The sequence below is a fragment of the Ammospiza caudacuta genome, chromosome 38 (genome assembly GCF_027887145.1).
Source record: "Ammospiza caudacuta isolate bAmmCau1 chromosome 38, bAmmCau1.pri, whole genome shotgun sequence".
Taxonomy (NCBI): Eukaryota; Metazoa; Chordata; class Aves; order Passeriformes; family Passerellidae; genus Ammospiza; species Ammospiza caudacuta.
The window spans coordinates 1,004,910-1,032,138 of NC_080630.1; the positions used below are offsets into that span (position 1 = coordinate 1,004,910).

General features: G+C 43.6%; 1 protein-coding gene across 3 annotated transcripts in view; it reads left to right on the top strand.

Moving 5' to 3' along the window:
• The window catches only part of ATP1A3 (ATPase Na+/K+ transporting subunit alpha 3), an 80,832-nt gene that overhangs the window by 5,849 nt on the left and 47,754 nt on the right, over positions 1-27,229 (top strand). The window contains exons 2-8 of one of the 3 annotated variants that reach the window (XM_058823160.1): positions 6,955-7,038; positions 11,518-11,577; positions 15,343-15,546; positions 18,680-18,793; positions 19,558-19,692; positions 22,171-22,288; positions 25,906-26,174. In XM_058823160.1, the coding sequence (XP_058679143.1) occupies positions 6,955-7,038; positions 11,518-11,577; positions 15,343-15,546; positions 18,680-18,793; positions 19,558-19,692; positions 22,171-22,288; positions 25,906-26,174 (984 nt within the window). Of the gene's footprint in view, positions 1-6,915; positions 7,039-11,517; positions 11,578-15,342; positions 15,547-18,679; positions 18,794-19,557; positions 19,693-22,170; positions 22,289-25,905; positions 26,175-26,505; positions 26,561-27,229 lie in introns of those variants that run through there. The other 2 variants (XM_058823159.1, XM_058823161.1) reach the window with 2 other exon arrangements.

Here is a 27,229-nt window from a genome sequence, read left to right on the forward strand (position 1 = left end):
TGTCCCCAAACCCCGATGTCCCCATGTCCCCAAACCCCGGTGATGTCCCCAAACCCTGGCGATGTCCCCAAACCCCGATGTCCCCAAACCCCGGCGATGTCCCCAAACCCCGGCGATGTCCCCAAACCCCGATGTCCCCAAACCCCGATGATGTCCCCAAACCCCGATGTCCCCATGTCCCCAAACCCCGGTGATGTCCCCAAACCCTGGCGATGTCCCCAAACCCCGATGTCCCCAAACCCCGGTGATGTCCCCAAACCCCGATGATGTCCCCAAACCCCGATGTCCCCATGTCCCCAAACCCCGGTGATGTCCCCAAACCCTGGCGATGTCCCCAAACCCCGATGTCCCCAAACCCCGGTGATGTCCCCAAACCCCGATGATGTCCCCAAACCCCAGCGATGTCCCCAAACCCCGGTGATGTCCCCATGTCCCCAAACCCCGGCGATGTCCCCAAACCCCGATGATGTCCCCAAACCCCGATGTCCCCATGTCCCCAAACCCCGGTGATGTCCCCAAACCCCGATGATGTCCCCAAACCCCGATGTCCCCATGTCCCCAAACCCCAGTGATGTCCCCAAACCCTGGCGATGTCCCCAAACCCCGATGTCCCCAAACCCTGGTGATGTCCCCAAACCCCGGCGATGTCCCCAAACCCCGATGTCCCCATGTCCCCAAACCCCGGTGATGTCCCCAAACCCCGGCGATGTCCCCAAACCCCAATGTCCCCAAACCCCGGCGATGTCCCCAAACCCCGATGTCCCCATGTCCCCAAACCCCGGTGATGTCCCCAAACCCCGATGATGTCCCCAAACCCCAATGTCCCCAAACCCCGGCAATGTCCCCAAACCCCGATGTCCCCATGTCCCCAAACCCCAGTGATGTCCCCATGTCCCCAAACCCCGGCAATGTCCCCAAACCCCGATGATGTCCCCAAACCCCGGTGATGTCCCCAAACCCCGGCGATGTCCCCATGTCCCCATGCGTGTGTCAATCCCGATGTCCCCCTGTCCCTTTGTCCCCCTGTCCCCATTCCTGTCCCTGTCCCCATCCCCAGCCCTGGAAAATGGGAAAATCCCATTAAAAACAGAGAAATCCCATTAAAACATGGAAATCCCATAAAAAGCAGAAAAATTCCATAAAAAAAAGGGAGAAACCCCATTAAAAATAAAGAGGGTGAAAAACCAGAGAAATCCCATTAAAAACATGGAAATCCCACAAAAAGCAAAAAAATTCCATAAAAAAAAGGGAGAAACCCCATTAAAAATAAAGGGGGTGAAAAACCAGAGAAATCCCATTAAAACATGGAAATCCCATAAAAAGCAGAAAAATTCCATAAAAAAGGGAGAAACCCCATTAAAAATAAAGAGGGTGAAAAACCAGAGAAATCCCATTAAAAAATGGAAATCCCACAAAAAGCAGAAAAATTCCATAAAAAAAAGGGAGAAACCCCATTAAAAATAAAGGGGGTGAAAAACCAGAGAAATCCCATTAAAAAATGGAAATCCCATAAAAAGCAGAAAAATTCCATAAAAAAGGGAGAAACCCCATTAAAAATAAAGAAAAACCAGAGAAATCCCATTAAAAAATGGAAATCCCACAAAAAGCAAAAAAATTCCATAAAAAAAGGGAGAAACCCCATTAAAAATAAAGAAAAACCAGAGAAATCCCATGAAAAATCAAAGGAGAAAATTCCCCAAAACCAGGGAAAATTCCCCCAAAATCGGGAATTTCCTCCGAAAAAAGGGAACCCCGCGAAAAACTGAGAAACCCCATTAAAAAACGGGGGAATCCCATAAAAATTAAACAATAAAAAATTAAATTTTTGAGGAAAATTCCCTCAAAAATGGGAACCTCTCCCCCCCCCACCAAAAAAATTTGGAGCTTCCACCCAAAATGGGACCCCAAAAAATCAGGAAAAATCCCCCCAAAATTAAAATCAGAAAATCAAAATTAAAACCAGAAAATCCTCCCAAAATGGGAATTTCCCTCCCCCAAAAATGGGAATTTCCCTCCTCAAAAATGGGAATTTAATCCCCAAAAATGGGAATTTCCCTCCCCCCAAAATGGGAATTTCCCTCCCCAAAAATGGGAATTTAATCCCCAAAAATGGGAATTTCCCTCCTCAAAAAATGGGAATTTCCCTCCCCAAAAATGGGAATTTAATCCCCAAAAATGGGAATTTCCCTCCTCAAAAAATGGGAATTTCCCTCCCCAAAAATGGGAATTTAATCCCCAAAAATGGGAATTTCCCTCCCATAAATGGGAATTAAATCCCCAAAAAATGGGAATTTCCCTCCCCCAAAAATGGGAATTTCCCTCCCATAAATGGGAATTTAATCCCCAAAAAATGGGAATTTCCCTCCTCAAAAATGGGAATTTAATCCCCAAAAATGGGAATTTCCCTAACCCCAAAAAATGGGAATTTCCCTCCCCCAAAAATGGGAATTTCCTTCCCATAAATGGGAATTTAATCCCCAAAAAATGGGAATTTCCCTGCCCCCAAAATGGGAATTTCCCTCCCCAAAAATGGGAATTTAATCCCCAAAAATGGGAATTTAATCCCCAAAAATGGGAATTTCCCTCCCCAAAAATGGGAATTTAATCCCCAAAAATGGGAATTTCCCTAACCCCAAAAATGGGAATTTGCCCCCCAAAAATGGAAATCCCCCCAAAAATGGGAATTTGCCCCCCAAAAATGGAAATCCCCCAAAAATGGGAATTTCCCTCCCCAAAAAATGGGAATTTGCCCCCCAAAAATGGGAATTTGCCCCCCAAAAATGGGGGAAAAAAATCCCCAAAAAGGACAAAAACATTTTATAAAAAACCAATAAAACCAAAACCAACAAAACAACACCCAAAAAAATAAAAATTTAATTAAAAACCTCAAACAAAAACCCCCCAAAATTCCGAATTTCGGGGAATCCCCCAGGGCCCCTCCCCCACCCCCCTCCCCCACCCCGTTTTTCCCACGCGGCCCCTCCCCCACCCCCGCCCCTCCCCCCCCCCCGGGGATTAACGGGGAGCAGATGGGGTGGGGGAGGGGCGGGGGTGGGGGAGGGGCTGGGGGGGATTCCGCCCCTCCCCCACCCTTAAATCCGCCCCTCCCCCCGGGTGGGGGAGGGGCTGGGGGGGAATTTGGGGGAGATTTTGGGGCGAATTTGGGGGAATTTTGGGGATTTTGGGGAAATCTGGGGAAATTTGTGGGATTTTTGGGCATTTTGGGGGGAATTTGGGGAAATCTGGGGAGAATTTGGGGGATATTTTGGGGATATTTTGGGCCATTTCTCTGCCATATTTTGGGGATATTTTGGGTTATTTCTCTGCCATATTTTGGGGATATTTTGGGGATATTTTGGGGATATTTTGGGCCATTTCTCTGCCATATTTTGGGGATATTTTGGGTTATTTCTCTCCCATATTTTGGGGATATTTTGGGTTATTTCTCTGCCATATTTTGGGGATATTTTGGGGATATTTTGGGCTATTTCTCTGCCATATTTTGGGGATATTTTGGGCTATTTCTCTGCCATATTTTGGGGATATTTTGGGTTATTTCTCTGCCATATTTTGGGGATATTTTGGGGATATTTTGGGCCATTTCTCTGCCATATTTTGGGGATATTTTGGGCTATTTCTCTCCCATATTTTGGGGATATTTTGGGCTATTTCTCTCCCATATTTTGGGGATATTTGGGGGATATTTTGGGGTGTTTCTCTGCCATTTCTGGGTGGTTTCCCTGCCATATTTTGGGGATATTTTGGGGATATTTTGGGCTATTTCTCTGCCATATTTTGGGGATATTTTGGGGATATTATTTCTCTGCCATATTTTGGGGATATTTTGGGTTATTTCTCTGCCATATTTTGGGGATATTTTGGGGATATTTTGGGCCATTTCTCTGCCATATTTTGGGGATATTTTGGGCTATTTCTCTCCCATATTTTGGGGATATTTTGGGTTATTTCTCTCCCATATTTTGGGGATATTTTGGGTTATTTCTCTGCCATATTTTGGGGATATTTTGGGGATATTTTGGGCCATTTCTCTGCCATATTTTGGGGATATTTTGGGCTATTTCTCTCCCATATTTTGGGGATATTTTGGGTTATTTCTCTGCCATATTTTGGGGATATTTTGGGTTATTTCTCTGCCATATTTTGGGGATATTTTGGGGATATTTTGGGGATATTTTGGGGATATTTTGGGCCATTTCTCTGCCATATTTTGGGGATATTTTGGGGATATTTTGGGCTATTTCTCTCCCATATTTTGGGGATATTTTGGGTTATTTCTCTCCCATATTTTGGGGATATTTTGGGGATATTTTGGGTTATTTCTCTGCCATTTCTGGGTGGTTTCTCTCCTATATTTTGGGCTATTTCTCTGCCATGTTTTGGGGATATTTTAGGCTATTTCTCTCCCATATTTTGGGGATATTTGGGGGATATTTTGGGGTGTTTCTCTGCCATTTCTGGGTGGTTTCCCTGCCATATTTTGGGGATATTTTGGGGATATTTTGGGCTATTTCTCTGCCATATTTTGGGGATATTTTGGGCTATTTCTCTGCCATATTTTGGGGATATTTTGGGTTATTTCTCTGCCATATTTTGGGGATATTTTGGGGATATTTTGGGCCATTTCTCTGCCATATTTTGGGGATATTTTGGGTTATTTCTCTCCCATATTTTGGGGATATTTTGGGTTATTTCTCTGCCATATTTTGGGGATATTTTGGGGATATTTTGGGCCATTTCTCTGCCATATTTTGGGGATATTTTGGGCTATTTCTCTCCCATATTTTGGGGATATTTTGGGCTATTTCTCTCCCATATTTTGGGGATATTTTGGGTTATTTCTCTCCCATATTTTGGGGATATTTTGGGGATATTTTGGGTTATTTCTCTGCCATTTCTGGGTGGTTTCTCTCCTATATTTTGGGCTATTTCTCTCCCATATTTTGGGGATATTTGGGGGATATTTTGGGGTGTTTCTCTGCCATTTCTGGGTGGTTTCCCTGCCATATTTTGGGGATATTTTGGGGATATTTTGGGCTATTTCTCTGCCATATTTTGGGGATATTTTGGGGATATTATTTCTCTGCCATATTTTGGGGATATTTTGGGGATATTTTGGGCTATTTCTCTCCCATATTTTGGGGGTATTTTGGGTTATTTCTCTCCCATATTTTGGGGATATTTTGGGCTATTTCTCTCCCATATTTTGGGGATATTTTGGGTTATTTCTCTCCCATATTTTGGGGGTATTTTGGGTTATTTCTCTCCCATATTTTGGGGATATTTTGGGCTATTTCTCTGCCATATTTTGGGGATATTTTGGGTTATTTCTCTGCCATATTTTGGGGATATTTTGGGGATATTTTGGGGATATTTTGGGCCATTTCTCTGCCATATTTTGGGGATATTTTGGGGATATTTTGGGCTATTTCTCTCCCATATTTTGGGGATATTTTGGGGATATTTTGGGTTATTTCTCTGCCATTTCTGGGTGGTTTCTCTCCTATATTTTGGGTTATTTCTCTCCCATGTTTTGGGGATATTTTAGGCTATTTCTCTCCCATATTTTGGGGATATTTGGGGGATATTTTGGGGTGTTTCTCTGCCATTTCTGGGTGGTTTCCCTGCCATATTTTGGGGATATTTTGGGGATATTTTGGGCTATTTCTCTGCCATATTTTGGGGATATTTTGGGCTATTTCTCTCCCATATTTTGGGGGTATTTTGGGCTATTTCTCTCCCATATTTTGGGGATATTTTGGGCTATTTCTCTGCCATATTTTGGGGATATTTTGGGTTATTTCTCTGCCATTTCTGGGTGGTTTCTCTGCCATATTTTGGGGATATTTTGGGTTATTTCTCTGCCATATTTTGGGGATATTTTGGGTTATTTCTCTCCCATATTTTGGGGATATTTTGGGGATATTTTGGGGATATTTTGGGGATATTTTGGGGATATTTTGGGGATATTTTGGGCTATTTCTCTGCCATTTCTGGGTGGTTTCTCTCCCATATTTTAGGCTATTTCTCTCCCATATTTTGGGGATATTTTGGGCTATTTCTCTGCCATGTTTTGAGGATATTTTGGGCTATTTCTGTCCCATATTTTGGGGATATTTTGGGGATATTTTGGGCTATTTCTGTCCCATATTTTGGGGATATTTTGGGTATATTTTGGGGATATTTTGGGCTATTTCTCTGCCATGTTTTGGGGATATTTTAGGCTATTTCTCTCCCATATTTTGGGGATATTTTGGGGTGTTTCTCTGCCATTTCTGGGTGGTTTCTCTGCCATGTTTTGGGGATATTTTGGGCCATTTCTCTCCCATATTTTGGGGATATTTTGGGTTATTTCTCTGCCATATTTTGGGGATATTTTGGGCTATTTCTCTGCCATTTCTGGGTGGTTTCTCTCCCATATTTTGGGTTATTTCTCTCCCATATTTTGGGGATATTTTGGGGATATTTTGGGTTATTTCTTTGCCATTTCTGGGTGATTTCTCTCCCATATTTTGGGCTATTTCTCTGCCATGTTTTGGGGATATTTTGGGCTATTTCTCTGCCATATTTTGGGGGTATTTTGGGGATATTTTGGGCCATTTCTCTGCCATATTTTGGGGATATTTTGGGCAATTTCTCTCCCATATTTTGGGGATATTTTGGGGATATTTTGGGCCATTTCTCTGCCATATTTTGGGGATATTTTGGGGATATTTTGGGCCATTTCTCTCCCATATTTTGGGGATATTTTGGGCAATTTCTCTCCCATATTTTGGGGATATTTTGGGCCGTTTCTCTCCGGTTTTTGGGCTGTTTCTCCCCCACTTTGGGAGCTGCGGGGCCGCCCCTGGGTCGGGGCTCGGGGGTCTCGGGACCCCCAGTAACGGCCCCCCCCAGTTCGGCGGCTCCGACAGCTACCGCGTGGCCACCACGCAGGACAAGGGGGGCGACAAGGAGTCCCCCAAAAAGGGCAAGAGCAAGACCCGGGACCTCGATGACCTCAAGAAGGAGGTGGCCATGGTGAGTCGCGGCTTTGGGGCGAAAATGGGGGATTTGGGGGGTTTTGGGGGCAAAAAATGGGGGATTTTGGGTGAAAAAAGGGGGGGGTTGGGGGATTTGGGGGGCAAAAATGGGGGATCTGGGGTGAAAAAAGGGGGAAAATGGGGATTTTGGGGGCAGAAATGGGGGATTTGGGGTGAAAAAAGGGGGGGTTTGGGGATTTTGGGGGGAAAATGGGGATTTTGGGGGCAAAAAATGGGGGATCTGGGGTGAAAAAAGGGGGGATCTGGGCTGAAAAAAGGGGGGGTTTGGGGGATTTTGGGGGCAAAAATTGAGGATCTGGGGTGAAAAAAGGGGGGGTTTGGGGATTTCGGGGTGAAAAAATGGGGGGTTTGGGGGGATTTTGGGGGGAAAATGAGGATTTTGGGGGCAAAAAGTGGGGGATTTGTGGGGGATTTTGGGGGGATTTTGGGGAAACTGGGGAAAAAATGGGGGGGTTTGGGGGGGATTTTGGGGGGGAAATGGGGATTTTGGGGGCAAAAAATGGGGGATTTTGGGTGTAAAAAGGGGGGAAATGGGGATTTTGGGGGAAAAATGGGGGATTTGGGGTGAAAAAAGGGGGGGTTTGGGGGGGATTTTGGGGGGAAAATGGGGATTTTTGGGGGCAAAAAATGGGGGATTTTGGGTGTAAAAAGGGGGGAAATGGGGATTTTGGGGGAAAAATGGGGGATTTGGGGTGAAAAAAGAGGGGGGTTGGGGATTTTGGGGGCAAAAATGGGGGGTTTGGGGGGATTTTGGGGGGAAAATGGGGATTTTGGGGGCGAAAATGGGGGATTGTGGGGGGATTTTGGGGGGTAAATGGGGTTTTGGGGGCAAAAAATGGGGGATTTTGGGGGGGTTTGGGGGGGAGTTTGGGGAAACTGGGGAAAAAATGGGGGGTTTGGGGGGATTTTGGGGGAAAATGGGGATTTTGGGGGCAAAAATGGGGGATCTGGGGTGAAAAAAGGGGGGGTTTTGGGTGGAAAAATGGGGAAAAAATGAAGGAAATGAGGGAAAAAATTGGGGGAAATTGGGGAAAAATGGGGGGAAAATGGGGGAAATTGGGGAGAAAATGGGAAAAAAATGAAGGAAATTAGGAAAAAAAATTGGAAAAAAGGGGGAAAATGGGGATCTTGGGGGCAAAAAATGGGGGATCTGGGGTGAAAAAAGGGGGGGTTGGGGATTTTGGGGGGAAAATGGGGGATCTGGGGTGAAAAAAGGGGGAAAATGGGGATTTTGGGGGCAAAAAATGGGGGATTTGGGGGGAACTTTGGGGAAACTGGAAAAAAAGGGGGGGTTTGGGGGGATTTTGGGGGGAAAATGGGGATTTTGGGGGGCGAAAATGGGGGATTGTGGGGGGATTTTGGGGGGTAAATGGGGTTTTGGGGGCAAAAAATGGGGGATTTTGGGGGGGTTTGGGGAGAAGTTTGGGGAAACTGGGGAAAAATGGGGGGTTTGGGGGGATTTTGGGGGGAAAATGGGGATTTTGGGGGCAAAAATGGGGGATCTGGGGTGAAAAAAGGGGGGGTTTGGGGGGTTTTGGGGGCAAAAATGGGGGATTTGTGGGGGTTTGGGGGGATTTTGGGGAAACTGGGGAAAAAATGGGGGATTGGGGGGGATTTTGGGGGAAATGGGGATTTTGGGAGCAAAAAATGGGGGGGGTTTGGGATTTTGGGGGCAGAAAATGGGGCATTTGTGGGGGTTTGGGGGGGATTTTGGGGAAACTGGGGAAAAAATGGGGGGGTTTTGAGGGTTTGGGGGGAAGTTTGGGGAAACTGGGGAAAAAATGGGGGGTTTGGGGGGGATTTTGGGGGCAAAATGGGGATTTTGGGGGCAAAAATGGGGGATCTGGGGTGAAAAAAGGGGGGGTTTGGGGGGTTTTGGGGGCAAAAATGGGGGGTTTGTGGGGGGGATTTTGGGGGGGAAAATGGGAATTTTGGGGGGAAAAAATGGGGGATTTGTGGGGGTTTGGGGAAACTGGGGAAAAATGGGGGATTTGTGGGGGGGATTTTGGGGGGAAAATGGGGATTTTGGGGGCAAAAAATGGGGGATTTGTGGGGGTTTGGGGGGGTTTGGGGGGAAGTTTGAGGAAAAAAGGGGGGGTTTGGGGGGGATTTTGGGGGGAAAAATGGGGATTTTGGGGGGGTTTGGGGGGAAGTTTGGGGAAAAAATGGGGGGTTTGGGGGGATTTTGGGGGGAAAATGGGGATTTAGGGAGGTTTGGGAGGGATTTGGGGAGAGACCTGGAATTTTGGGGGGGATTTCTGGAATTTTGGGGAGATTTCTTGAATTTCGGGGGGATTTCTGGAATTTTGGGGGGAAATTTCTGGAATTTTGGGGGAGTTTCTGGAATTTTGGGGGGATTTCTGGAATTTTGGGGGGGATTTCTGGAATTTTGGGGAGATTTCTTGAATTTCGGGGGGATTTCTGGAATTTTGGGGGGAAATTTCTGGAATTTTGGGGGAGTTTCTGGAATTTTGGGGGGAAATTTCTGGAATTTTGGGGGGGATTTCCGGAATTTTGGGGGGATTTCTGGAATTTTGGGGGGGATTTCTGGAATTTTGGGGGGGATTTCTGGAATTTTGGGGGGATTTCTGGAATTTTCGGGGGGATTTCTGGAATTTTGGGGGGAAATTTCTGGAATTTTGGGGGGATTTCTGGAATTTTGGGGGGATTTCTGGAATTCTGGGGAGATTTCTTGAATTTCGGGGGGGATTTCTGGAATTTTGGGGGGATTTCTGGAATTTTGGGGGGATTTCTGGAATTTTGGGGTGGTTTTCTATAATTTTGGGGGGATTTCTGAAATTTTGGGGGATTTCTGGAATTTTGGGGGAAATTTCTGGAATTTTGGGGGGATTTCTGGAATTTCGGGGGGATTTCTAGAATTTTGGGGGGAAATTTCTGGAATTTTGGGGGGATTTCTGGAATTTTGGGGGGGATTTCTGGAATTTTGGGGGGATTTCTGGAATTTCGGGGGGATTTCTGGAATTTCGGGGGAATTTCTGGAATTTTGGGGGGGATTTCCGGAATTTTGGGGGGGATTTCTGGAATTTTGGGGGGATTTCTTGAATTTCGGGGGGATTTCTGGAATTCTGGGGGGATTTCTGGAATTTTGGGGGGGATTTCTGGAATTTTGGGGGGAAATTTCTGGAATTTTGGGGGAGTTTCTGGAATTTTGGGGGAGTTTCTGGAATTCTGGGGGGATTTCTGGAATTTTGGGGGGGATTTCTGGAATTTTGGGGGGGATTTCTGGAATTTTGGGGGGATTTCTGGAATTTTGGGGAGATTTCTTGAATTTCGGGGGGGATTTCTGGAATTTTGGGGGGATTTCTGGAATTTTGGGGAGATTTCTTGAATTTCGGGGGGGATTTCTGGAATTTTGGGGGGATTTCTAGAATTTTGGGGGGATTTCTGGAATTTTCGGGGGGATTTCTGGAATTTTGGGGGGATTTCTTGAATTTCGGGTGGATTTCTGGAATTTTGGGGGGGATTTCTGGAATTTTGGGGGGAAATTTCTGGAATTTTGGGGGAGTTTCTGGAATTTTGGGGGGGATTTCTGGAATTTTGGGGGGATTTCTGGAATTTTCGGGGGGATTTCTGGAATTTTGGGGGGAAATTTCTGGAATTTTGGGGGGATTTCTGGAATTTTGGGGGGATTTCTGGAATTCTGGGGAGATTTCTTGAATTTCGGGGGGGATTTCTGGAATTTTGGGGGGATTTCTGGAATTTTGGGGGGATTTGTGGAATTTTGGGGTGGTTTTCTATAATTTTGGGGGGATTTCTGAAATTTTGGGGGATTTCTGGAATTTTGGGGAGATTTCTTGAATTTCGGGGGGGATTTCTGGAATTTTGGGGGGATTTCTGGAATTTTGGGGGGGATTTCTGGAATTTCGGGGGGGATTTCTGGAATTTTCGGGGGGATTTCTGGAATTTTGGGGGGATTTGTGGAATTTTGGGGTGGTTTTCTATAATTTTGGGGGGATTTCTGAAATTTTGGGGGATTTCTGGAATTTTGGGGGAAATTTCTGGAATTTTGGGGGGATTTCTGGAATTTTGGGGGGATTTCTAGAATTTTGGGGGGATTTCTGGAATTTTGGGGGGAAATTTCCGGAATTTTGGGGGGATTTCTGGAATTTTGGGGGGGATTTCTGGAATTTTGGGGAGATTTCTTGAATTTCGGGGGGATTTCTGGAATTTTGGGGGAAATTTCTGGAATTTTGGGGGGATTTCTGAAATTTTGGGGGGATTTCTGGAATTTTGGGGGGATTTCTTGAATTTCGGGGGGATTTCTGGAATTTTGGGGGAAATTTCTGGAATTTTGGGGGGGATTTCTGGAATTTTGGGGGGATTTCTGGAATTTTGGGGTGGTTTTCTATAATTTTGGGGGGATTTCTGGAATTTTGGGGGATTTCTGGAATATTTGGGGGGATTTCTGGAATTTTGGGGCTCCCCCTCCCCACAGACCGAGCACAAGATGTCGATCGAGGAGGTTTGCAGAAAATACAACACCGACTGCGTCCAGGTAATTTGGGGTGAATTCCGGCGTTTTTGGGGAAATTTCTGGAGATTTTGGGGTCCCTTGGTGCTCCGGGTATTCCTGCCATTTTTAGGTCCTTTTAAATTCATTTTTAGGCGATTTTAAGGTCATTTTTATGTCATTTTTAATTCATTTTTAGGCAATTTAAAGGTAATTTTTAGGTCATTTTTAGGCAATTTTAAGGTAATTTTTAGGTCCTTTTAAAATTCATTTTTAGGCAATTTTAAGGTCATTTTTAAGTCCTTTTTAAATTCATTTTTAGGTCCTTTTTTGGTCATTTTAGGCAATTTTAAGGTCATTTTTAGGTCCTTTTAAAATTCATTTTTAGGCAATTTTAAGGTAATTTTTAAGTCCTTTTTAAATTCATTTTTAGGTCCTTTTTAGGTCATTTTTAGGCAATTTTAAGGTAATTTTTAGGTCCTTTTAAAATTCATTTTTAGGCAATTTTAAGGTCATTTTTAGGTCCTTTTTTGGTCATTTTGGGATCACTTTTAGTTCATTTTTAGTACCTTTTTAGTTCACTTTTAGCTCATTTTTGGGTCCTTTTTAGACCATTTTTAGTTCATTTTTAGTTCATTTTTAGGTTCATTTTTAGCTCATTTTTGGGTCCTTTTTAGATCATTTTTAGGTCCTTTTTAGTTCATTTTTAGGTAATTCTTTGGTTCACTTTTCAGTTAATTTTTAGGTCATTTTTAGGTCATTTTTTTGTCATTTTTTGGTAATTTTTAGGTCACTCTTAGGTCATTTAAAAGTAATTTTAAAGTTCATTTTAAGGTCATTTTTTCGCTCATTTTTTGCTCATTTTTCACTCATTTTTCGCTCATTTTTCACTCATTTTCCACTCATTTTCCGCTCAATTTTCACTCATTTTTCGCTCATTTTTCGCTCATTTTTCGCTCATTTTTTGCTCATTTTTTGCTCATTTTTCGCTCATTTTCCGCTCATTTTTCACTCATTTTTCACTCATTTTTCGCTCATTTTTCACTCATTTTTCACTCATTTTTCACTCATTTTCCGCTCAATTTTCACTCATTTTTCGCTCATTTTTCGCTCATTTTTCGCTCATTTTTTGCTCATTTTTCGCTCATTTTCCGCTCATTTTTTGCTCATTTTTCACTCATTTTTCACTCATTTTTCGCTCATTTTTCACTCATTTTTCACTCATTTTTCACTCATTTTTCACTCATTTTTCGCTCATTTTCCACTCAATTTTCACTCATTTTTTGCTTATTTTTTCGCTCATTTTTCGCTCATTTTTTGCTCATTTTTCGCTCATTTTCCGCTCATTTTCCGCTCAGTTTTCACTCATTTTTCGCTCATTTTTTGCTCATTTTTCACCATTTTTTCACCATTTTTTCACCATTTTTTCACCATTTTTTCACCAAATCCCCCCAAATTTTGTTCCAGGGTCTCACCCACAGCAAGGCGCAGGAGATCCTGACGCGGGATTTTTAGTTCATTTTTAGTTCATTTTTAGGTCATTTTTAGGTCATTTTTAGGTCATTTTTAGGTCATTTTCCGCTCATTTTTCACTCATTTTTCGCTCATTTTTCACTCATTTTTCGCTCATTTTTCGCTCATTTTTCGCTCAGTTTTCACTCATTTTTTGCTCATTTTTCACCATTTTTTCACCGAATCCTCCCAAATTTCGTTGCAGGGCCTGACGCACAGCAAGGCGCAGGAGATCCTGGCCCGGGATTTTTAGTTCATTTTTAGTTCATTTTTAGGTCATTTTTAGGTCATTTTTAGGTCATTTTTAGGTCATTTTTAGGTCATTTTTAGGTCATTTTTAGGTCATTTTCTGCTCATTTTTCACTCATTTCCCGCTCATTTTTCGCTCATTTTTCGCTCATTTTTCACCATTTTTTCACCGTTTTTCACTCATTTTTTTGCTAAATTTCCCCAAATTTCCATTCCAGGGCCTGACCCACAGCAAGGCGCAGGAGATCCTGGCCTGGGATTTTTAGTTCATTTTTAGTTCATTTTTAGGTCATTTTTAGTTCATTTTTAGTTCATTTTCCACTCATTTTTCACTCATTTTTCGCTCACTTTTCGCTCATTTTTTGCTCCATTTTTCACCATTTTTTCACCATTTTTTTCACCAAATCCTCCCAAATTTTGTTCCAGGGTCTCACCCACAGCAAGGCGCAGGAGATCCTGGCCTGGGATTTTTAGTTCATTTTTAGTTCATTTTTAGGTCATTTTTAGGTCATTTTTAGGTCATTTTTAGGTCATTTTTAGGTCATTTTCCGCTCATTTTTCACTCATTTCCCGCTCATTTTCCGCTCATTTTTCACTCATTTTCCGCTCATTTTTCACTCATTTTTCGCTCATTTTTCGCTCATTTTTCACTCATTTTTCGCTCATTTTTCGCTCATTTTTCACTCAGTTTTCACTCATTTTTTGCTCATTTTTCACCATTTTTTCACCGTTTTTTCGCCGTTTTTTCACCAAATCCCCCCAAATTTCGTTGCAGGGCCTGACGCACAGCAAGGCGCAGGAGATCCTGGCCTGGGATTTTTAGTTCATTTTTAGTTCATTTTTAGGTCACTTTTAGGTCATTTTTAGGTCATTTTTAGGTCATTTTTAGGTCATTTTCCGCTCATTTTCCGCTCATTTTTCACTCATTTCCCGCTCATTTTTCGCTCATTTTTCGCTCATTTTTCGCTCAGTTTTCACTCATTTTTCGCTCATTTTTTGCTCATTTTTCACCATTTTTTCACCATTTTTTCACCATTTTTTCACCAAATCCCCCCAAATTTCGTTGCAGGGCCTGACGCACAGCAAGGCGCAGGAGATCCTGGCCCGGGATTTTTAGTTCATTTTTAGTTCATTTTTAGTTCATTTTTAGGTCATTTTTAGGTCATTTTTAGGTCACTTTTAGGTCATTTTTCGCTCATTTTTCGCTCATTTTTCGCTCATTTTTTGCTCATTTTTCACCATTTTTTCACCGTTTTTTCGCTGTTTTTTCACCGAATCCCCCCAAATTTCGTTGCAGGGCCTGACGCACAGCAAGGCGCAGGAGATCCTGGCCTGGGATTTTTAGTTCATTTTTAGTTCATTTTTAGTTCATTTTTAGTTCATTTTTAGTTCATTTTTAGTTCATTTTCAGGTCATTTTTAGCTCATTTTCCACTCATTTTTCACTCATTTTTCGCTCACTTTTCGTTCATTTTTTGCTCCATTTTTCACCATTTTTTCACCATTTTTTCACCAAATCCCCCCAAATTTTGTTCCAGGGTCTCACCCACAGCAAGGCGCAGGAGATCCTGGCCCGGGATTTTTAGTTCATTTTTAGTTCATTTTTAGGTCATTTTTAGGTCATTTTTAGGTCATTTTCCGCTCATTTTTCGCTCATTTTTCGCTCAGTTTTCACTCATTTTTCGCTCATTTTTTGCTCATTTTTCACCATTTTTTCACCATTTTTTCACCAAATCCTCCCAAATTTTGTTCCAGGGTCTCACCCACAGCAAGGCGCAGGAGATCCTGGCCCGGGATTTTTAGTTCATTTTTAGTTCATTTTTAGTTCATTTTTAGGTCATTTTTAGTTCATTTTTAGGTCATTTTTAGGTCATTTCCCGCTCATTTTTCGCTCATTTTTCACTCATTTCCCGCTCATTTTTCGCTCATTTTTCGCTCATTTTTCGCTCAGTTTTCACTCATTTTTCGCTCATTTTTTGCTCATTTTTCACCATTTTTTCACCATTTTTCACCATTTTTTCACCATTTTTTCTCTAAATTTCCATTGCAGGGCCTGACGCACAGCAAGGCGCAGGAGATCCTGGCGCGGGACGGCCCCAACGCGCTGACGCCGCCGCCCACGACGCCCGAGTGGGTGAAGTTCTGCCGGCAGCTCTTCGGCGGCTTCTCCATCCTGCTGTGGATCGGGGCCATCCTTTGCTTCCTGGCCTACGGCATCCAGGCCGGCACCGAGGACGAGCCCTCCAACGACAACGTGAGCGCCGAAACGCGGCCGCGCGGCTTGCGGGCAATTGGGATTTTGGGGCATTTTTTTTGAGATTTTTTGGGGGATTTTTTGGGATTTTTTGGGGGATTTTTTGGGGTTTTTGGGGATTTTTTGGGGGGTTTTTTGGGATTTTTTGGGGGATTTTTTGGGGTTTTTGGGGATTTTTTGGGGGGTTTTTTGGGGTTTTTTTTGGGGATTTTTTGGGGATTATTTTGGTTGGTTTTTTTTTTTTTTTTTTTAGGGGGGGATTTTTTGGGGATTTTTTGGGGGGATTTTCTTTTTGGGGAGGTTTTTTTTTGGGGGGGTTTTTTTTTGGGGGGAGGGGATTTTTTGGGATTTTTTTTTATTTTTTGGGGATTTTTTTGAGATTTTTAGGGGATTTTTTTGAGATTTTTTTTTTGGGATTTATTTGGATTATTTGGGGGATTTTTTTGGGGATTTATTTGGGTTTTTTGGGGGGTTTTTCAGGGATTTTTTGGGTTTTTTTTATTTTTTTGGGGGATTTTTTGGGATTTTTTGGGGGGTTTTTTGGGGATTTTTTGGGGTTTTTGGGGATTTTTTGGGGGGTTTTTTGGGGTTTTTTTGGGGATTTTTTGGGGATTATTTTGGTTTGTTTTTTTTTTTTTTTTAGGGGGGGATTTTTTGGGGATTTTTTGGGGGGATTTTCTTTTTGGGGAGGTTTTTTTTTGGGGGGGTTTTTTTTGGGGGGAGGGGATTTTTTGGGATTTTTTTTTTATTTTTTGGGGATTTTTTTGAGATTTTTGGGGGGTTTTTCAGGGATTTTTTGGGTTTTTTTTATTTTTTTGGGGGATTTTTTGGGATTTTTTGGGGGGTTTTTTGGGGATTTTTTGGGGGGTTTTTTGGGGTTTTTTTTGGGGATTTTTTGGGGATTATTTTGGTTGGTTTTTTTTTTTTTTTTTTAGGGGGGGATTTTTTGGGGATTTTTTGGGGATTTTTTTGGGGGATTTTCTTTTTGGGGAGGTTTTTTTTTGGGGGGGTTTTTTTTGGGGGGAGGGGATTTTTTGGGATTTTTTTTTTATTTTTTGGGGATTTTTTTGAGATTTTTAGGGGATTTTTTTGAGATTTTTTTTTGGGATTTATTTGGATTATTTGGGGGATTTTTGGGGGATTTATTTGGGTTTTTTGGGGGGTTTTTCAGGGATTTTTTGGGTTTTTTTTATTTTTTTGGGGGATTTTTTTGAGATTTTTTGGGGATTTTTTGGGGTTTTTTGGGATTTTTGGGGATTTTTTGGGGGTTTTTTTGGGGTTTTTTTGGGGTTTTTTGGGGATTTTTTGCTTTTTTTTTTATTTTTGGGGGGATTTTTTCAGGGATTTTTTTGGGGATTTTTTGGGGATTTTTTGAGGATTTTTTTGGGATTTTTTGGGGATTTTTTGAGGATTTTTGGGGATTTTTTGGGGATTTTTTGGGGACTTTTTGGGGTGTTTTGGGGATTTTTTTGGGATTTTTTGGGGATTTTTTGCTGATTTTTTGGGGATTTTTTGAGATTTTTTTGGGGGATTTTTTGGGTTTTTTTGGGGATTTTTTGGGGTTTTTTGGGATTTTTTGGGGATTTTTTGGGGTTTTTTTGGGATTTTTTTGGGATTTTTCAGGAATTTTTTGGGATTTTTTGGGGATTTTGGGGGTTTTTAGGGGATTTTTTGAGATGTTTTGGGGATTTTTTGGGATTTTTGGGGGATTTTTTGCGGATTTTCTGGGGATTTTTTGAGGATTTTTTTGGGATTTTTAGGGGATTTTTGGAGATTTTTTGGGGATTTTTTGAGATTTTTTGGGGATTTTTTGGGGATTTTTTGGGGATTTTTTGAGATTTTTTGGGGATTTTTTGGGGTTTTTTGGGGATTTTTTTGAGGGTTTTTTTGGGATTTTTTGGGGATTTTTTGAGATTTTTTGGGGGTTTTTTGGTGTTTTTTTTTGATTTTTTGGGGGATTTATTTTTTATTATTTTGGGGGTTTTTTGGATTTTCTTGGGATTTATTTGGATTTTTTGGGGTTTTTGGGGTTTTTTTTGGTTTTTTTTGTGGGATTTTTGGAGGTTTTCATAAAATTTTTGGCAGAGGGGTTGGGGGATGTTTTTGGGATTTATTTGGATTTTTTGGGACCTTTTTTATGATTTTTTGGAATTTTTAATGTTTTTTATTTTATTGGGTTTTTTGGGGGCATTATTTTTTTTATTTTTGGGGGATATTTTTGGGGGGGATTATGGGGTTGTTTTTTTTTTTGTGTTTTTTTTTGTTTTTTAGGGCTTTCTTTTTATTTTTTGGGTACTTTTTGGGTATTTCGGGGGGATTTTTTAGGGTTTTTTTTGAGGTTTTTTGTGTGGTTTTTTTGGGGGGGTTTTTTGGGTGTGTTTTTTTGGTGTGGATTTTGGGGGGATTTTTTAGGTTTTTTTTTGAGGTTTTTTGTGTGAATTTTTTTTTTTTTTTTTTTTTGTGTGTTTTTTTTGGTGTGGATTTTGGGGGGATTTTTTAGAGGTTTTTTTTTGAGATTTTTTGTGTGGTTTTTTTGGTTTTTTTTTTTTTGTGTGTGTTTTTTTGGTGTGGATTTTGGGGGGATTTTTTAGGGGTTTTTTTGAGTTTTTTTGTGTGTGGGTTTTTTTTGTTTTGTTTTTTTTTGTGTGTTTTTTTGGTGTGGATTTTGGGGGGATTTTTTAGGTTTTTTTTTGAGATTTTTTTGTGTGTGGTTTTTTTTTGTTTTTTTTTTTTTGTGTGTTTTTTTGGTGTGGATTTTGGGGGGATTTTTTAGGGTTTTTTTTTGAGGTTTTATGTGCGTTTTTTTTTGGGGTTTTTTTGTGTGTTTTTTTGGTGTGGATTTTGGGGGGACTTTTTAGGGTTTTTTTTGAGGTTTTTTTGTGCGTTTTTTTTTGTTGTTTTTTTTTTTTTTTGTGTGTGTTTTTTTGGTGTGGATTTTGGGGGGATTTTTTAGGGGTTTTTTTAGGGTTTTTTGTGTGTGTTTTTTTTTGGTTTTTTTGCTTTTTTTTTGTGCGTTTCTTCGGTGCAGATTTTTTTTTTTTTTTTTTTTAGGGTGACTTTTTGGCTTATTTTTAGGATTTTTTGCTATCCAAAAATCCCCAAAGTGACCCCAAACCCATTTTTGTCCCCCCAGCTGTACCTGGGCATCGTCCTGGCCGCCGTCGTCATCATCACCGGCTGCTTCTCCTACTACCAGGAGGCCAAGAGCTCCAAGATCATGGAGTCCTTCAAGAACATGGTGCCCCAGGTGCGTTTTGGGCTGAAAAACGGCAGATTTGGGGTTGAGGGCTCCGGCAGCCAAAATTCAGCCTGGGGCGCTCCCGTTTTGGGGGCAAAAATCCGAATTTTCACCTCTGGGGGGGCTCTGGGTGAGGGGTTTTGGGGAGGGGGTTTGGGGGCGCTGGAGGAGAAATTTGGGGATTTTTATTTATTTTTTTTAATTTTTAAAATTTTTTTATTAATTTATTAATTATTATTTATTAATTATTATTTATTATATTTTTTTAAAATTTTTTTTTAATTTTTGGGATTTTTTGGGGATTTTTTCCGAGGGTTTTGGGGGTTTGAGCAGGTTAAAATGAAAAAAAAGGGAATTTTAGGGGATTTTAGGGAGGCGTTGGGGGTTAATTGGGGTCTGGAGGATAAATCTGGGGTTTGGGGATTAATTGGGATTTTTTTGGTGTTTTTTGGGATTTTTTAAAATTCTTTTGGGGTTTTGGGGCATTTTCCGGATTTTTTTTTTTAATTTTTTGGGCATTTTTTCGGGGCGGATTTTTTTCGGGCGGATTTTTTCCGAGATTTTTTTAGGATTTTTTGGGAGTTTTTTTTTTTTGTTTTAGGATTTCTTTTCGGCATTTAGGGTTGGTTTTTTTTGAGGGGAAAAAAGGTGAAAAAAAAAGCCAAATTTGGGGGGGAATTTTTGGGATTTCTTGGGTTCTACCAGCCCAGGAATTCCATAAATGCCTGAAATTCCATAAATCGCTGAAATCGCCGGAATTCTGTGATTTCCAGCAAGCCCTGGTGATCCGGGAGGGCGAGAAGATGCAGGTGAACGCCGAGGAGGTCGTGGTCGGGGACCTGGTGGAGGTCAAGGGCGGCGACCGAGTCCCGGCCGACCTCAGGATCATCTCGGCGCACGGATGCAAGGTGGGACCCCAAATCCCGGGAAATCGCCCCAAAAATCCCGGGAAATCGCCCCAAAAATCCCGGGAAATTGCACCAGAAATACTGGGAAAATCACACTAAATATCCGGGGAAATTGCCACAAAATAACCCAGAAATTGTACCAGAAATACCAGGGGAAATCACACAAAAATATCCTGGGAAATTGCCCCAAAATATCCCCGGAAATTGCACCGGAAATACTGGGAAAATCACACAAAAATATCCTGGGAAATTGCCCCAAAATAACCCGGAAATTGTACCAGAAATACCTGGGAAAATCACACAAAAATATCCGGGGAAATCGCCCCAAAATAACCCGGAAATTGCACCTGAAATACTGGGAAAATCACACAAAAATATCCTGGGAAATTGCCCCAAAAATACCAGGAAATTGTACCAGAAATACTGGGAAAATCCCCTAAAAAATCCTGGGAAATCGCCCCAAAATAACCTGGTAATTGCACCAGAAATACTGGGGAAAATCACACTAAATATCCTGGGAAATTGCCCCAAAATATCCCGGGAAATTGCACCAGAAATACTGGGAAAATCACACAAAAATATCCTGGGAAATCGCCCCAAAATAACCCGGAAATTGCACCAGAAATACCAGGGGAAATCACACAAAAATATCCTGGGAAATTGCCCCAAAATAACCCGGAAATTGCACCAGAAATACTGGGAAAATCACACTAAATATCCGGGGAAATCGCCCCAAAAATACCAGGAAATTGTACCAGAAATACTGGGAAAATCACACAAAAATATCCTGAGAAATTGCCCCAAAATAACCCGGAAATTGCACCAGAAATACTGGGAAAATCACACTAAATATCCGGGGAAATCGCCCCAAAAATACCAGGAAATTGTACCAGAAATACCAGGGGAAATCACACAAAAATATCCAGGGAAATCGCCCCAAAATAACCCGGAAATTGTACCAGAAATACTGGGAAAATCCCCTAAAAAATCCTGGGAAATCGCCCCAAAATAACCCGGAAATTGCACCTGAAATACTGGGAAAATCACACAAAAATATCCTGGGAAATCGCCCCAAAAATACCAGGAAATTGTACCAGAAATACTGGGAAAATCACACAAAAATATCCTGGGAAATTGCCCCAAAATATCCTGGGAAATTGGCCCAAAAATAACAGGGAATGACACGAAAATATCTTGGGAAATTACCTCAAAAATCCTGGGGAAAATCACCCAAAAAATGCAATTACCCCAAAATACTGGGAAAGTGCACGAAAATGTCCTGAGAAATTACCCCAAAAATCCCAGGAAATTACCCCAAAAATATCCTGGGAAATTGTCCCAAAAAATCCCAGGAAATCGCGTGAAAAATCCTGGGGAATCAACCCAAAATACCCTGGGAAAAATGCCCCCAAAATTCACCCCAAAAACCCCAAAATTCACCCCAAAAACCCCAAAATTCACCCCAAAACCACGGAATTTTTGGGGAATTTTCCCAAAATCCCCGTTTTTCACCCCAAAATCTCATCCCCCAGGTTGACAACTCGTCCCTGACGGGCGAGTCGGAGCCGCAGACGGCACCCACAACAACCCCCAAAATTCATCCCAAAAACCCCAAAATTCACCCCAAAACCCCAAAATTCACCCCAAAAACCCCAAATTCACCCCAAAACCACGGAATTTTCGGGGAATTTTCCCAAAATCCCCGTTTTTCACCCCAAAATCTCATCCCCCGGGTTGACAACTCCTCCCTGACGGGCGAGTTGGAGCCGCAGACGGCCCCCACGACAGCCCCCAAAATTCACCCCAAAAACCCCAAAATTCACCCCAAAAGCCCAAAATTCACCCCCAAAACCCCAAAATTCACCCCCAAAAACCCCAAAATTCACCCCAAAATTATGGAATTTCCCAAAATCCCCGTTTTTCACCCCAAAATCCCCTCTGGCAGGTTGACAACTCCTCCCTGACGGGCGAGTCGGAGCCGCAGACGGCACCCACGACAACCCCCAAAATTCATCCCAAAACCCCAAAATTCACCCCAAAAACCCCAAAATTCACCCCAAAACCACGGAATTTTCGGGGAATTTTCCCAAAATCCCCATTTTTCACCCCAAAATCTCATCCCCCAGGTTGACAACTCCTCCCTGACGGGCGAGTTGGAGCCGCAGACGCCACCCACAACAACCCCCAAAATTCACCCCAAAAACCCCAAAATTCACCCCAAAAACCCCAAAATTCACCCCAAAAACCCCAAAATTCACCCCAAAATTATGGAATTTCCCAAAATCCCCGTTTTTCACCCCAAAATCCCCTCTGGCAGGTTGACAACTCCTCCCTGACGGGCGAGTCGGAGCCGCAGACGCCACCCATGACAACCCCCAAAATTCACCCCAAAAACCCCAAAATTCACCCCAAAACCACGGAATTTTCGGGGAATTTTCCCAAAATCCCCGTTTTTCACCCCAAAATCTCATCCCCCAGGTTGACAACTCCTCCCTGACGGGCGAATCGGAGCCGCAGACGCGCTCGCCCGACTGCACCCACGACAACCCGCTGGAGACGCGCAACATCACCTTCTTCTCCACCAACTGCGTCGAGGGTGAGCCCCCCGAATTTGGGGAGGGGGCCCCGAAAATTTGGGGGGGATTGAAGCGATTTCGGGGCAGTTTTGGAGTTTTTTTTCCCGTTTTTTTCCCTTTTTTTTTTTCCCTTTTTTTCCCTTTTTTCCCCCTTTTTTTCCCCCTTTTTTCCCTTTTTTTTCCCGTTTTTTTTCCATTTTTTTTTTTTTAATTATTTTTTTCCAATTTTTTTCCCTGTTTTTTCCAGTATTTTTCTTATTTCCCCACTTTTTACTGGTCTTTCCCATTTTTTCCTAATTTTTTCCTGGTGGTTTTTTTTTTTTTTTTTACCCCCTTTGTCCAATTTTTCCCATTTTTTCCTGTCGTTTTCTCTGTTTTTTCCTATTTTCCCCATTTCCCCCCTTTTGTTCCTCTTTTCCCCCGTTTTTCCCATTTTTCCTGGGTTTTTTCCCTTTTTTTTCCCATTTTTCCTTTTTTTTCCCCTTTTTTTCCCATTTTTCCTCTTTTCCCCCATTTTCCCCATTTTTCACATTTCCCCCTTTTATTTCCTTTTGTTTTCCCCCTTTTTTCCCCGTTTTTCCCTGTTGTTTTTCCCATCTTTTTCTGTTTTTTTTTCCCCTTTTTTCCTTTCCCCCCGGGTTTTTCTGCTGATTTTTCCCATTCTTCCTGTGGTTTTCTCCTTTTTTCTCATTTTTTTTTTCCTGTTCTTTTTCCCGTTTTCCCCCCATTTTGGGCCAGGTTCCCAGTTCTGACCTACTTTTCTCTCCTATTTTTTCCCCGCTATTTCCCATTTTTTTACCTTTTTTTGCCGTTTTTTCAAACTTTTTCCCATTTCCCCCCGGGCCGTGGAGATCATGGAGGATCCAGAACCGCTTTGGATCCATTCTGGGACCGTTTTGATCCATTTTGGGACCATTTCCATCCATTTTGAGTCCATTTTGCGCCTATATCCCATTTTTTCACCATTTTCACCAATTTCCCCGTTTTTTCCCCCAATTCCCAGGCACGGCCCAGGCCGTGGAGATCATGGAGGATCCAGAACCGCTTTGGATCCATTTTGGGACCATTTCCATCCATTTTGGGGCCATTTCGATCCATTTTGGGACCATTTCCATCCATTTTGAGTCCATTTTGCACCTATATCCCATTTTTTCACCATTTTCAGCAATTTCCCCGTTTTTTCCCCCAATTCCCAGGCACAGCCCAGGGCGTGGAGATCATGGAGGATCCAGAACCGCTTTGGATCCATTCTGGGACCATTTTGATCCATTTTGGGACCATTTCCATCCATTTTCAGTCCATTTTGCGTCTATATCCCATTTTTTTCACCATTTTCACCAATTTCCCCGTTTTTTCCCCCAATTCCCAGGCATGGGCCGGGCCGTGGAGATCATGGAGGATCCAGAACCTCTTTGGAGCCATTTTGGGACCATTTCCATCCATTTTGGGGCCATTTCCATCCATTTTGAGTCCATTTTGCGCCTATATCCCATTTTTTCCACCATTTTCACCAATTTCCCCGTTTTTTCCCCCAATTCCCAGGCACAGCCCAGGGCGTGGAGATCATGGAGGATCCAGAACCGCTTTGGATCCATTCTGGGACCATTTTGATCCATTTTGGGACCATTTCCATCCATTTTGAGTCCATTTTGCGCCTATATCCCATTTTTTTCACCATTTTCACCAATTTCCCCGTTTTTTCCCCCAATTCCCAGGCATGGGCCGGGCCGTGGAGATCATGGAGGATCCAGAACCTCTTTGGAGCCATTTTGGGACCATTTCCATCCATTTTGGGGCCATTTCGATCCATTTTGGGGCCATTTCCATCCATTTTGAGTCCATTTTGCGCCTATATCCCATTTTTCCACCATTTTCACCAATTTCCCCGTTTTTTCCCCCAATTCCCAGGCACGGCCCGGGCCGTGGAGATCATGGAGGATCCAGAACCTTTTGGATCCATTTTGGGACCATTTTGATCCATTTTGGGACCATTTCCATCCATTTTGAGTCCATTTTGCGCCTATATCCCATTTTTTCACCATTTTCACCAATTTCCCCATTTTTTCCCCCAATTCCCAGGCACGGCCCGGGGGCGTGGTGATCATGGATGATCAGGAGGAATTTGGGGGCCATTTTGGGGCTATTTTGAGACCATTTCAGGGCAATTTTGAAGCCATTTCAGGGCGATTTTGCGTCAATGTCCCATTTTCCCCAAATTTTACCATTTTTTGAACCATTTTTTGACCGTTTCTCTCCATTTTTCAGGCACGGCTCAGGACGCGATGACCGTAGGTGATCTGGAACCTCTCTTGGGACCATTTTGGGGCTCTTTTGAGACCGTTTGGGGCACTCTGAGGCCATTTTGAGGCCGTTTATCCCATTTTTTCCCAATTTTCAGCAATTTCACGCCGGCCTCGGGGCTGGAGCTCCCGGAGCTGCTTTTTTGGGGCCGTTTTGGGTCTATTTCCAATTTCCCACGTAACGGTCTCAATTTTTTCCATTTCCCCCCCATTTTCCCCGTTTTCTCCTGTTTTTTCCCCATTTTTAGGCGCAGCTCAGGACGTGGTGCTGATGAGTGACCTGAAACCATTTGGGGGCCATTTTGGGGTCGTTTTGGAGCCATTTTAGAGCCATTTTGAGGCCGTTTTGGGTCCATTTCCCGTTCTTCAGAGTTTTCCCTTTTTTTTCCCCTTTTCCCCCCATTTTTTCCCTTTTTCCCCCCATTTTTCCCCTTTTCCCCTATTTTTAGGCACAGTTCAGGATGTAGTGACCATAAGTGATCTGCAGACAATTTCGATGCCGTTTTGGGGCCATTTTGAGGCCGTTTTGGGGCCATTTTGAGGCCGTTTTGGGTCCATTTCCCGTTCTTCAGAGCTTTCCCTTCTTTTTTCCCCTTTTCCCCCCCATTTTTTCCCCTTTTCCCCCCATTTTTTCCCTTTTCCCCCCATTTTTAGGTACAGTTCAGGACATAGTGACCATCAATGATCTGGAGACAATTCCGATGCCGTTTTGGCGCCATTTTGCGACTGTTTTGGGCCATTTCAGGACCGTTTATGCGTCAGCTTCCCATTTCTGACCTCATTTTACCATTTCCCCCATTTTTCCACCCATTTTCCAGTCACAGCTCGGGACATTCTGATCGCGGGTGATCCAGAACCGCTTTTGGGACCATTTTGGATCCATCCTGGGGCCTTTTGAAGCCGCGTCGTGCGCATATCCCGTTTTTTCGCCGTTTTAACCGATTTCCCCGTTTTCCCCCCCGTTTCCCAGGCACGGCGCGGGGCGTGGTGATCGCCACGGGCGACCGCACCGTCATGGGCGCATCGCCACGCCGGCCTCGGGGCTGGAGCTCCCGGAGCCGCTTTTTTGGGGCCGTTTTGGGTCTATTTCCAATTTCCCACGTAACGGTCTCAATTTTTTCCATTTTTCCCGTTTTCTCCTGGTTTTTTCCCCATTTTTAGGTACAGCTCAGGACATGGTGCTGATGAGTGACCTGAAACCATTTGGGGGCCATTTTGGGGTTGTTTTGGAGCCATCTTAGAGCCGTTTTGAGGCCGTTTTGGAGGCACATTGTGCGCATATCCCGTTTTTTTCACCGTTTTAACCGATTTCCCCGTTTTTCCGCCCCGTTTCCCAGGCACGGCGCGGGGCGTGGTGATCGCCACGGGCGACCGCACCGTCATGGGCCGCATCGCCACGCTGGCCTCGGGGCTGGAGGTGGGCAAGACGCCGATCGCCGTGGAGATCGAGCACTTCATCCAGCTCATCACCGGCGTCGCCGTCTTCCTCGGCATCTCCTTCTTCATCCTCTCGCTCATCCTGGGCTACACCTGGCTCGAGGCCGTCATCTTCCTCATCGGCATCATCGTGGCCAACGTGCCCGAGGGGCTGCTGGCCACCGTGACGGTGAGCGACTGGGAGGGACTGGGAGGGACTGGGAGCAAACTGGGAGTGACTGGGATGGACTGGGATGGAGATATTGGGGATTGAAATTGGACTGGGATGGACTGGGAGCAAACTGGGAACACCCACCGTCATCTTCCTCATCGGCATCATCGTGGCCAACGTGCCCGAGGGGCTGCTGGCCACCGTGACGGTGAGCTGGAGCAAACTGGGATGGACTGGGATGGACTGGGAGCAAACTGGGATGGACTGGGATGGACTGGGATGGAGATATTGGGGATTGAAATTGGACTGGGATGGACTGGGATGGACTGGGAACACCCACCGTCATCTTCCTCATCGGCATCATCGTGGCCAACGTGCCCGAGGGGCTGCTGGCCACCGTGACGGTGAGCGACTGGGAGGGACTGGGAGCAAACTGGGAGTGACTGGGAGTGACTGGGATGGAGATATTGGGGATTGAAATTGAACTGGGATGGACTGGGATGGACTGGGACGGAGATATTGGGGTGTAAAGGGGAACTGGGATGGACTGGGATGGACTGGGAGGGACTGGGATGGACTGGGATGGACCGGGAACAAACTGGGAGTGACTGGGAGCTGCTGGGACCGAGATATTTGGGATTGAAATTGAACTGGGATGGACTGGGATGGACTGGGATGGACTGGGAGGGACTGGGAGGGACTGGGAGCCACTGGGATTGAGATATTGAGGTGCAAAGTTGAACTGGAAGCAAACTGGGATGGACTGGGATGGACTGGGATGGAGATACTGGGGACTGAAATAGAACTGGGAGGGACTGGGATGGACTGGGATGGACTGGGATGGACTGGGATTGAGATATTGGGGACTGGGATGGACTGGGACGGAGATATTGGGGTGTAAAGGGGAACTGGGATGGACTGGGATGGACCAGGAACAAACTGGGAGTGACTGGGAGCTGCTGGGACCGAGATATTTGGGATTGAAATTGGACTGGGATGGACTGGGAGGGACTGGGATGGACTGGGAGGGACTGGGATTGAGACATTGAGGTGCGAAGTTGAACTGGGAGCAA